Here is a 13,426-nt window from a genome sequence, read left to right on the forward strand (position 1 = left end):
TTAATTGGCTATATTTTTTAATCTTTGTATTTAAATAAAATTAGTTTTTATAAGTTAAGGTTTACCAAGTGAATAGTATGTAATTTTAAGTGTAAAGTAGGCGAATTAAAGTTCAGTGTACTTATTACTATGTATCTAAAATAAAAATTATTTTTTCCCATTTAAAAATTATAATATTCAACAATTTAAAATATATAAAAACAGCCGACTATAAATTTTAATACTATGGGCTTAATACATGATGAAATTTTGAAGAGTACAAAAGACTACAAATTTAAATACACCAAAATTGACAACACAATTACATGACAAAATTTAATATATTACTTTTTAGTGGACATAAATTATTAGCAATTTATGGGGGAATTGTAATTTTTTTTTATTATTGTTTTCAAAAAACATTAATTTCACTCATTTATATACATAATTACTTTTGATAGATTACAGCTAGAGTATATGATATATAATAAATTTAATTCAATTCCAATCATATTTCATAAAATTTTTGTTCTGAACACTTCATAAATATATACAAAAATTAGTATGTACTGACAAATCTCAACACACACACATCACATACTGACCTAATATTATATAAACGGAATACTGGCAATACTCAAAAACAAAAATTTATTATAAAATTCCATCACAAAAAAATTATAAAATATTATCTCTTTCTTTATGGCAAGTGACAAAACGAATAAAAATAATTACATAATAAATCATAAGAATATATATTTACATATAATTCAGTCTTAATTGGATTTGTTCTAAAGTAAATTAATACATTAATAACGCTAGCAATTACTTTCTTTGGCATCACGTAAAATTGCACTATTTGGCTGCAGGGCTGGTATAGACAGCAACCTCTCCTGCCTTTCCTCATCAAATTCCAATCTCATTTGCTTTATTTCATTCTTCAAATGCTTGACTTCGGCCTGTAGATGAACCACCGACGCCCACAAACTCGAAGGACCTCTTGCTGCATTGTGAAGGGGCAACGAAGGCGACCGCACCAAAATATCACTTCCGCCGCTCAAAATGACATCATCTTCCCAGTCTAGCTCATATTAGTTCAACGGTTATTATAGAATTCATAAATACTACAGATATTTATAATAATAATAGAAGAGAGATAGTCGGAAGGAAAAATAATCAATACAGATCCATTTTCGAATGATTCGTTTGAGATATTTCATCATATTAGATCTTTAAAATGTGTAAAGATAAAATTTTTGAGTCTTTATGATGCACTGTTGGCTAATAGAATATATTGTGTAACTATGCAAAATAATTGTCATGTTATAACCTAAAGCTTTATCTCAACATTGATGCAATGAACTTTGGCTTTGATAGCCTTAAGTCGGTTACTATAAATAAAGAGAAAATACTTTTATTGTGTTTAAACATAACCATTACAAGGAAATTGAGGTCACAAACTATTCAATGAACCAATATTGACACGGCATACGAATCCCAAAAGCAGGACGGGAACACAACATGCATAAAAATGTAAAGACGACACATAGTGATAATAATACTTTATTTAATAATAATCAAATTTGCAAAAATGAATAACTATGAACTTGTAAAAATTAATAATCTGAAAATAAATCCAATATCAATGTAAAACTGTAACAATTTTTATATATGTATGTAAGTATGTATAAGAGTGATTACAAATACACAACATATGTATAAGAGAAACGAATTATATCATGACTACATATATAAACTGCTGAAGTTAGATTTGTGAGCAGATATTAATATATTTATATTTGAAGTAGCATATGGATAAATAATACGAAAGTAATACTTTAACTGTTAAATACTTTGAATACAATACTGTTACATATTTACTTCTTAAAAGCACATATATTTTAACAAACAAATTTATTATTTTATTATGAATAATAAATAACATTCAATAAAATGCTTATGCGAGCAATATATAACATTGAGATTACGATTAATACGAAATATACATATGTATATATATATCATGAGTGTATGACATGACGGTTACGAGCTCAGCCGCGTATTAAAAACTTCAACCAAACTGGTAAAGAACCATTTTGATAAACGTTGATAACATGCATGGCCGGCTCCTATTAATGGATAGTATATGTAGTTTAATAGAGCTGTAGGCTCACCAAAAAATGTGTATTTTAATCAAATATAGCAATCTACTACCAACATCATAAAGAATATATATATATATATATATATATAGATATATAAATATGTATAATCAATCACAGAAACATCATCTACCTCATCGAATAAGGCTTATTTTTGGCACTTTTTTTCACTAAGTCTTTACTTATCATTAGTACAATTTGGTTTTAGTAAAATCATTCGAAAAACAATTCTACTGCGGGTAAAAATTTCAACTCGACACAAAACACTATCGATTAGAGTAGGTTAGTGATAATAAATAGTATAGTATAAAACTTAAAGTATGAATTTTAACTATCAACTAAATAAGATCTGTCTGTTAGAGTATGTACATATAATCAGTCAAGAGTTTGTTGAAAGTAATAGAAATTAAAAAAAGTAGTACAGTTAACCACATGCGCCTCTTTTTTTTATATATGCATATAAAAAGAAAAATAGTTAGTATTTATCAAAAGCGAAAAAGTGTATATAGAAATACATACAATAACTACTATCAATAATACTGTCAGCATATATGTATTATATAAAATTTCAAAGGCAACACCACAGTTGAAAACATAAAAAGCAGTCGAAAACCAGCAACAAACACACACACACACACAAACATCAGTTAAAGTGACAATATTATCGAGTATAAACCATCCACCCTTAGTGCATTAATCAAAATGATGGGTCTTTCTCAATTGTTTGACGAAAGAGCCGCAGCACCAGGCGGATGCGAGCGGCAGAGACGGCGCACGGGCCGGGAGCAGGACAGCTCCTCGACCCACTCGTGGTCCACCCCCGCCCAGCAGAGGGCTGGAGGCGCATCTCGAGGGGTTTATGTCCAGGAGGGGCGCGGAACGCCTCATCGGACTGTTACTGTCGCAGCGGCCCAACTCTGCTATAGACGGGTTAGAACGGTTCAGTTTCAATTTACGTTCGGTTAATAGCTTTTTAGTCTCAGGCACTTTGCGCACACTCGCGTTGTTATAGTCGACAGGCATTACGGTGTTATTACGTTTGACCTTGTTGTTCTTTACGTTTAATGGTTTTAAATTGTAGCACACGTCGAACTCGGACATGTTACAGTTCGGGTGAGATTTATTAGTTATGTGTGCGTGTGTTTGTACGTTACCGCACGACAAACGGCCCAGGTCTACTGCAGAGGACATCGTATACGGCCGCATGGAACAAAACAACCTCAATTGAGAACACTTCACCTTAAACAATAGGCTGTACAACTCGAAAGGAAACATAGTTAAATCCAACCACAGCAGATTAATCAATTTTAACCGAGTAAAACCTCTTTCGATCCGGTCGGGATTGGGATATACATACGGTGTGACATGTTAGAGTGAAAAGGAAAAAGTCTACGGTTGAATGAGGTTTTACTGCATTACGCTAACTGTTTCTAGTTAAATATTTCATATTTTAAACTCATATATAGTATGTATGTATAATTAAGTAACAAACGCCAAAAAGGCAAAGCTATGGCACTAGCATCGGAGGCAACATGAACTTTTTTCATTATAAATATCTATATTTTATTGCTTCACAAATTCTGATGTTATGAATTTTGTACTTCTTTTATCAAATATATCACAGCTATAAACATATTTTGTGCAGAAATTCAAAACAAATCCATCATTCGCTGTGTATGTATATATGTATACGCATAATCCAATAAAGCATAACGTTACAATTACTCGTCTTAAAGCAAACATGATTTTTTTAAATATATATATATATCATTTATTAATGAATTAAAATTTGGTTTTTACTGAGATTATGCATACAACATATATACAATTTGTCTCCTAATTGACTAGTATGCTGTCAAATATCTTGTGAGTTGACTATTCGAGAAACCAACTAAAAATTCTGTGTCTTGATTTACTCTGGCGCCTTCTCGCTGACTCCATTATCTCCAGTGGTATATTTGGAACTAAGCCACGCAAGAAAATTTGGTTAGTATTCAATTCACTATTTCAACTATACAGGAATATTACAATTTAAATATAATTTTTTGCAACTTGTGAAATTAGTTCAAGCAATGTCTATCAAAACATGCAAAGTGGTTTTAAAATTATACTAAATATATATGTATGTATTAATATATGTTACAGTCAAAGCGTATTATTACCAGTTGTGATATATTTCGACTAGTTAAATTATGTTTCATCTATCCCACATACATATTTCTTATGACACAATTGATTTACAATAATAATGGTCAATATGTATTCAGTTCTTTGTTGTATTATGTTTCTTTCATCCACTATTTGAATACGATTCACAGAACATAGGCTTTCAATGCGACCTGATTTTGAAGTATTTTATTCACAGTACTATATTCATGATAACATCACTTGACTAGTAATTTGAATCGAAAAGTCATATTTTTGTTTTGAATACATTCTTGAGGTTATCGTAATATGAAACTCTTTTTCATAATTCATAATTGTAAGTAATATTTGACGCATTGTTGAAGCCTTATGTAAAAAAAAAAACTAAATGGTAATATATACAATATATAATATAATTACGTTGAACTGTATTTCTGCCTGAAGAAACATAAATATTTGTTAATTTGCATTCGAATATGAATTATCTAAGCTACTAGATAAAATAACTATATATAACACAACTGGTAATAATACACTTTGACAGGAACATGTATGACATTCAACCCTTCGCCAGCAAAGATTCATTTTATACAGAATAAACATATACATATAACATATTTAGACTTACTAGTATGATGGTAAAAAAAGTTAAACTGCTAGTTTATCTTTTAGATTAAAATTTTAATAAACATTTAAGTACATTGTTAAAAAAATCTTATATTGCTTCACTTTTATACAAAGAATAACCTTCACCACCACAAATCAAACAAGCAACGACCCAAGCCCCACATCGTACATCACCAATTATGCAATGAATATAAGAGTGAACCTTAATTTACTTGTTTTGTAAATGACTCATGCACATCAATCAAGTTACCCTCTAAAACATTAAACTATTCAAGTCAGTATATATTTTATTCATTTGTTAAATATATAAGAAATTATTGAAATGATTTTTTTGTATTATTGATAAATTTAGAATTAGTCATTCGCATGATTCATAAGATTCGATTTAAGTTTTCACTCACCAGAGTTAACGGTTTTTCGAGACCTGGCCGAAGTGCAGTACGCTTCTATCACACGTAAAATTAAGGCATCCTCTTCAAAGGTGTTCACTTTCCTTTGCACTGGAGCATATGGATGGACATTTCCACCGCTCTCTTCTCCAGAGTTGTTTGTGGCTAGAGGACGTAAAGGTGGTGCCGGACGTAAATTTCTTATACTCCACCCTGTTGAAATGGTGTTTTTTTTTTTAAATTGTTGAATTGAAACACAGAATCGAAGCTAAGACAGTATACCTTCAAAAGAATTGTTCGGTGCAAATTTTTGAGAAAAATCTGACATTTTTGGAGAAAAAGAAGACGCTGTCGTTCTCGACGAGTTAATCGGCGAACTGTTTTGAGCTAATAAAGTGTCGCAAGACGACTGGATCCAATTGTTTTTATCGCTTTGAAAACTCTTTTGCTTTTGTTGTTGATAAAGATACTGTGTATAACTGTGGTGATTGTTGAAAGAATGCGAACGCTTATGGTTAGTTCCTTGGTTTGTGGTCACGTTGTTTGTGGAGTTGTTCGTCGGGGACATCTGAAATTGAGCAAAATAAATATTTATAAATCAAATTAAATTCATTCAATGAAAAATTCAACAGTAACAGTATGTAAAAATACAAAAAAAAAATCTAATGACGACAACTTTTATTATAAGAAATACTTTTTTAATAAACAAATTTATCAACAGAAAGCCATTGCTCACCATCTGTCTCAATAATGTACATATAAAATAATGTAATACACAGTTTTTCATTTTTATTATTAAAAAAATATTAGTTATTATATATAAAAATCAACACTCTGTTAACATATTATGTATGTACAAATTTAGAATGATCCTGAAATTGAAAAGTAACTTACATACATACATACATGCATAAATGCATCAATAATGTATACTTATCGATTTTGTCAATATAATGAACGCTATATTTAATTAAAAAGTGACATGTTAATTCCTAAAAATAAACAATAAGAGAATGTTAAAATGGAGTGTCGCAGTTAAAGTCAGTTAGCGTGAGTAAAAATATCACAGGCAAGGATCAAACACTCAAAAGCACTGAGATGATGATTGAACTCTTGTCGTATTGCAAAAACATATACAAAAAGAAAGAAAAAACAAAAAAAAAAAGAAAACAATGGTACGTTTATATATATATATATATATATATATATATATATATTGTGCGTTCAAAATATTAAAAATATATATATATGTATTATGTATGAAAAAACAGTGCTCGTGCAGTTATCCTTGCCTGAGGTGATGACGGTGATGGGCAACTTGGCTTTCATCCACCAGTGCGCGTACAGGTCTGAACGGTACAGCACCCTTTCCGTCTGCGCGTTCACGACCGTCGTATACTTCTTCGCAAGATCTTCGCTTTTCGATCGAGTTCGGCGATCGTTAGTCGCTTCAGAATTATCCCTCGAAGTTGAAGCTTTGCCGCTCCTAGACTCGGTGCTCATTTTCCTGCTCGGCCTAACAGCCACCGTTTCAACTTGCTGAGGCGGCTCATCATCTCTTATCAACCGCAAATGAAAATGTTTGCTTTCTTGAATGCTTATATTCGGATTGCTCCATCCGTGATTCAATCCGACTTGTCGTACGTTTTTCGGAGCCAGACTTTGTCGACTTGGTTTCCTATACAGTTTCGGCTTCATCGGTGAACGGTGAGCGTTTTTATCGAGGTCTACGGCAGCCGTAGCCGACGATGACGGAATACTTTTTATGAAGGTGGTAGTCACCGACGTGTGCGCCGAATCTAAATTTCCCACCATCATATTTTCTGAAGTGATGCTCGGTTGACAAGACGTTCTCGGTGTGGAAAACGGCGAAGTACACGGGCATTGCTCTTCGAATTTAGCTGCCTCTAAATCCAACATTAACCTATTCTTCATGTAGTTTATTTTACTTATCTCACCTGTGGACATGCTATAGTCGTTGTATAAAATTTTGGTGGGACACGAAGTTTCATTCAGTGATCTTGTTTCACATCGAGAATACAAGGAGTCTCTACGGTGAAGGATTTCAGGTGAAGCTAAATTACAACTGCCAGCTACGCCAGAGTCGGAAGAGCGAGGACTATGACATTGTAATCTCTCACAGTAAGAACAATTTTTGTTGCCATATTCGTTAGACGAAACGTTGGTAAAATTACAGCTTACACATTTTCTAGAATCACTATCGGCATTTCTACTGCGTGAAACGTTCGGAGAATCTCCTTTGTGTAAAGTTTCTTTAGTAACGGATCTTCTTAGTTTCTTATCGGAATTTAACGAGTGCCTTTCAAAGTTCGACGTAGGACCTGGATCAATCAATTCATCATCGTTTCGGAACATTGGAGGGGGATCTAAAATCATTCTTATAACAGTATCTTGACTCATATCGCTCGAAGTCGATTCAGATGTAGACAAACAAGGCGGTTTGAGATTGAGAACAACTTCTGAAGAAATTGAATTTGCAATTGGTATATTTTGAATGCCATCATCCGTTGAATAGTTCGATGCAGCTCTAGACTGATCGTCAACTTGAGCAATATCCGAAATGGATGTTGTAACATCAGTTTTAACAATGTCTATGTTTGATGCTGGATTAGAATTCGCAAGTGTTGATTTATCATAAGGATACCAGCCGGGTGTACACACCGATGTCAAAGATGAGTCATTAAATTTGTTCGCTACGAATTTAGTAGGACAGCTGTGTCTCATTAAATTCATTCGACTAAATTTTTCATAACCCATAGTTTCGATAGCCAAATTCTGATCCATATTGACTAAATCTTCACAGGCCATATACGGCTTTGAATTTCGACAATCAAAGCTGGAATTATCAGAGCTTTCGGAATACTGATTTATAAAACATAATGGGGTCCTAGTAGGAGTTTCTTCATTACTATCTAAAGATAAATTGGGCATGATTCTTATTACAGGCGGCTCTTCACACTGGTGGTCGAATTGATTTTTAATTTCATCAATTCCTTCGAATATTTCATGAGTACAATCGACCACGTTAGCATCTACATTATTACTATTTTCATCTGTTTTACTTGTGTTATTGAAATATCTTATGTAGCCAAATGGATTGCTCGAAACATAACTACCTGCAGACGAAGCGCTTCCATGACTTCTTAAATCTAAAGCATCCTGTCTAGATATTTTACCATTAGCTACATCATATTCCGCTGACTGTTCGGGGCTACCAGACGAATCATCGGTTTCAGTTTCAGTATCGCTCTCTGACTCACTATCAACTAGCCCCTTATTATTTAAACGCAACGTCACTTGATTAGTATGACGACGTCTAAATTTCACTAAAGAGAAATTCTGAGGAGTTCTCGGCTCAATGTACAATAGTTGCTTTAATATATTTCGAGTGATTACTCTCAATCTAACTAATTTGGCGAAATATTTCGAAAGCGCAGCATACGGAGCAGCTGATGGATAAGTCGATGGCGGCAAAGTCACGTGATATAAGCTGTCACGAGGATTCCTCGGTTTATGAGTAGAATCTCTCGATGAAACACTTTGCTGTTCATAGAACCACAAGAACACATTGAATATTCATGACGTGTAAAATCATTCATGGCATATTCAATTAACATACAATTAAAATGGTATGAATACGAGTAATAACAATACCTGTGATAAAGAATGCGGCAAACTTCCTCCAATTAGTGTATTACGAACGCCAGAATTTGAATGTTGCGCTAGTAAACTGACCCATTTCTCAGCATCAGCATTACTCTGACAGACGGCTACAATACTATCAATTAAAGCACCCCTTATCTCGAAGGCATTTTTTCGTTTTTCAGTATCTTCTAATTTTGATACTGTAATACCAGTCAAAGGCAAACATCCCTGCAAAAAGAAACTATCATGTCCTTTTGTTTTTTCGAAATAATTTTTCTATCAAGTAAACAAAAGACAAATATAATATTACCTCGTATACAAACGCACTAACTCTCCGACTAACGGATAAGATCAGCAACGTAGATGGAAACAAGACAAAATATCTATCAGCATGAGTGTCTCCAAGTGCAACACCTCCCATATGTAATACTTCTCCTAGTGAAGCGAGATCTTTTGCTCCACCGACACCCTGCCACCCTCGCACTGCTCCAGTAACTACTTGCAGCTCCAACTCTTTCTGACTTCGAGTAGCCGCACACGTAGACTAAAAGAATGCCACAAATTAAAACAAATCTATTGGGCTGATTAAAATTTGAAACAAATGTCTCGCATGCTTACTGCGATTTCTTGATACACAGCGACAGCACGGTGTGTATCACCTCGATCGGGATGAGACTCCAACACATGTCGACCCAACTCCTGGAGCATGGCAGCGTATTTATGTAATCGACGGAAAGGTTTGCTTAAACCAGTAGTGAGAACAAGAATACCAGGACATACTGCTCCGCATCTTTCCATAAATGAATCCAACTCATCCCTTAAAAAATCACAAACTAAATACCGCATGCTATAAAATGATATACAGTTGTTTTAATTTGAGCTTACTTGTACTTGTCTAATATACAGACAGCACGAGGATGTGATGCACAATATATCTGATGGACGGACTTAATCTTGGGTGCCCATTGCAAAAACAAACCGCCAACTCTTTGATCTGTACCAGTTTTAGCACCGCATTCTTCGACTAAGGCGAGTAGTTCTTCATGTGTTTTCAAAACCTCTAATATATTGCCGGTTAGTTGTTTGTATTCGTCTTTAGTTAAGCTGGGAAATAAGATGGATTTCAATTAAATTACGACAGCAAATTGAAGATCAGATGCGTTAGATTGAAACTCACATATCACTTTTTTCTAATGGTTGCAAAAAATTAGCGATAAGACCCTGCAATTCGGCAACGTGTGCCTTTTCTGAATCTATTATATCCTTTAGCACTACATTTCTAAAAGCTTGTACTTCGGCTGGAGCTCGTACTGGCGATGTTGTTAATGAGCCGCCGGCGTCTGAAAACAGCTTAGTTAAATATCTGAATAATTGCTAAATCAAAAGCATATAATATGAAAAAATACCTTTATGCTCTTTGACATAATTACTAGGAAACCATCCCGTCGTTTCGCCCAAAGTTCCTTCCCACCAGCCACCCTCTTCCCGTTGCGTTACTGTGATAATATCACCCTTTTTAAAACAGAGCTCATCATTGTTCTTTCCTTTGAATGTGTAAATAGCTTGCACCAAATTGGCATCGGTCGACATTTTAGCATTTAAACGTAATAGTTATTTCATGTAGTTCATTGATCTGTAACAGCGCAAAAGGAGAGTTAATTGATAAGAGTGTAATGAATAAAATAATCACAGTGGAACATTTCGGATGAAATTATTAAAAATACCGAAATAATTATAAAATTGTCGGATTCAATTTTTGTGGAAATTGAGGTTGGATTGTCACCGATATGACTGAATGAATAGTACCGAAGTTGAGAACATTCTTGGCAAAGTGTGATCTACAATAATTGGCCTGTTGCCAGCGTGTCGCAGAAAAAGAATGTATGACCACATGTTCAAATGAGCAATAAAGAATTTAGCATTTTTTGCAGCTTTTATAACCCAAATTAAAAATGTATTTTTATTTGGATTTTTCACAAGGGATCACATAAAAAACATCCTATGAGTAAGATAGATAACAATTGTACTTGTATACACTTAAATAATTTAACTTTTTTTAAATAGTCAAACAAAATTAGTTTTATTTTTTCATTAAAATGAAGATTGTTGTGTACAACTATATAAAAATTTATCATAATGCAATAAAAAAAGCATTCATAAATTGAAAGCAGTTGGTGATAATGAAATCTACAATGACTATAATCAAAATAATTAAAATTTTTTTGACATATCAATAAAAAAACTGTCCATTTATAATAAATCATCAACATATGTATGTATATATTAAAAATAAGATTTATTTATTTTAATTCGTACATAGACATGGTCAATATTGATAAAATTTATGACTTATTGAGCTGTCATTATATCTGTCAATCTTAAACAAATGAACAAATTAATAATAAAAAAAAACAACTGAAAAATAAGACGAAATCTATTAATATTTGTTAAGCACACAGTACGCTTCCCATATAAGACATGACAATGAAATAGTAGAGAATATTCAATAGAAAAATTCAATTGACATATAGGCATTGTTATGGTCAGTGAATGATTTATTCAAGGCTTTTCGTATACAAATAACGAAAATAACCATTTTTGGACAGCTGAGGATAAACATTGTCACGTGCAAACGATGAATGTCGGTGAGAGGGGGCGTGGGGGGGACGGGGGGGCGAAGACTCACTTACGGGGTTGTGAGGAAGCGGGGGGCGGGGAGCGAGGGGAGGAGCGGCTAGAATGCAAATGTATGCGCCGCACCTCATCAGTTCGCCACTCGACACTCGCCAAACGCACGGCTGACAACTACTTTAAACTAACGACGGCGCCACCGCATAGCAACTCGTCCTTTTAATTCGAAATATTATTTCGTAGCTCTCTGCTCTACCTACCAATTGTGATACCTTGATCAGTGGCGTATTCTTCTTGGTGTGCAAGGTGGAGCGATCTCACCGGGGCCCAAAGCTTTAGGAGAATTTATAATTAATTTATTTTTTATATGGTTGTAATGGGTTCGGTGATTATTGCTCACAAAGCGCTCGCCCAAAAGTCACTAAAATCTCTATAACGGAACATCTGGCAGCCGAAAAGTCTATCATACTAATGAGAACTCGAATGCCAAAATATTTCGTATTTGTGATTTTCATGGCAAAAGTTTTCTTTTGGGCGATTGCAATGTGCGTAATAATCCAATTACCGGTTGTAATGAGTCGAAATGTTTTTTTATGATCAAATAGCGCAATTATGTATATATCCACAACATTTCATTGTTTCTCAATAGATAAAATTGTCTTTATGAAGTGAAAATGAATGCGCCAGCAAATAAGCGATGAAAATTTTAATGAATTAATGAGAATAATTCTCTAAACCATAAATTTTACTAATTAGAGTTTTTATTGAATTTAATTGGTACTTATTTTAAAACAATAATTTTCTTATTTTTTTTTAAATATTTTAAATTATTCAAAAATTGCAGCACCCCCACGATTTTATGTCACGAGCCGCTAATGATTTTTAAACAAATATAAATAATTCATAAAAACTACATTCAAAAGTTTTTACATTTGCTAAATTTATAAAAATAAATTAAGAGGGGCCCAATTATCAAGCTTTGTACCAGATCCAAAGCTGTTTGAAGACACGCCATTGACTTTGACTGATTCGTATAGCTGTATTCCTTACAAATATCTGTTATATTAAGACTTTATTTTTCTAATTGACAATTAAAGATTAAAACACTCGCGGTTGACAACCAGTTGATATGCTTAACTGATATTCTTTATTTACGCTATGATTTGATGTATAAGGGTTATTCCAATCGATGGACTATCAAAATATCGAATAGGTTTCTTATTGAATAGACTCTATTCAATTAGTAACCTTTATTTTTCGGGACCGTGGAAAATTTCTGACAAAATTTTTACTATGAAATTATTCCAGATTACTTTTGTTTTACCTACCTTACTTATAAATTTAATATGCTAAAAACGAATCTGGCCATTTGAAAAACTGATATTTGAGAGATTAAAATTAAAATAAATTTCTATCGTTTATGTAAGCATGAAATTTTTTTTTAGGACGCCACTGGCCACATGTATTCCATTAGAATTATTGAAAAAATAAAATAGTTTGTCATGATTATGTATTATATTTTATTAATCCAGTTTATACATTTTAACACATCTTATTGAATTCACACACAAGTGGAAAAAAGAGCACGCTAATTGTTCTGGTAAAATTATAATTAAAAAATTAGCCTGGCTAATAATTGACCACTCGGATCTTAAAATTAAAAGTAGTTATATTTATGTATATTTATTATTAGCAGTGAACAACTTACATTACACTGAAAAGCAAATCAATTACTTTGACCTCCCTTACATATATTAGGTAAAATATGTATGAACATATGTACATATATTAGGTAAAAATAATAAAAATTCAACATTTCATATTCAT

General features: G+C 33.0%; 1 protein-coding gene across 1 annotated transcript; it reads right to left on the reverse strand.

Annotated features, from left to right (window-relative positions):
- Positions 1-2,834: 2,834 nt before the first annotated feature.
- RtGEF (Rho-type guanine nucleotide exchange factor) lies at positions 2,835-11,775 on the reverse strand. Its single transcript, XM_077427034.1, has 12 exons — positions 11,659-11,775; positions 10,375-10,601; positions 10,146-10,308; positions 9,854-10,072; positions 9,587-9,785; positions 9,279-9,512; positions 8,978-9,196; positions 6,572-8,866; positions 5,585-5,870; positions 5,315-5,515; positions 3,035-3,463; positions 2,835-2,938 (listed from the first exon to the last, which is right to left on the reverse strand). Exons 2-12 carry the CDS (start codon positions 10,556-10,558, stop codon positions 2,835-2,837), a joined length of 4,533 nt encoding a protein of 1,510 aa, XP_077283160.1. The 5' UTR covers positions 10,559-10,601; positions 11,659-11,775.
- Positions 11,776-13,426: the final 1,651 nt, after the last annotated feature.

Source organism: Arctopsyche grandis, chromosome 3 (assembly GCF_051622035.1).
Source record: "Arctopsyche grandis isolate Sample6627 chromosome 3, ASM5162203v2, whole genome shotgun sequence".
NCBI lineage: Eukaryota > Metazoa > Arthropoda > Insecta > Trichoptera > Hydropsychidae > Arctopsyche > Arctopsyche grandis.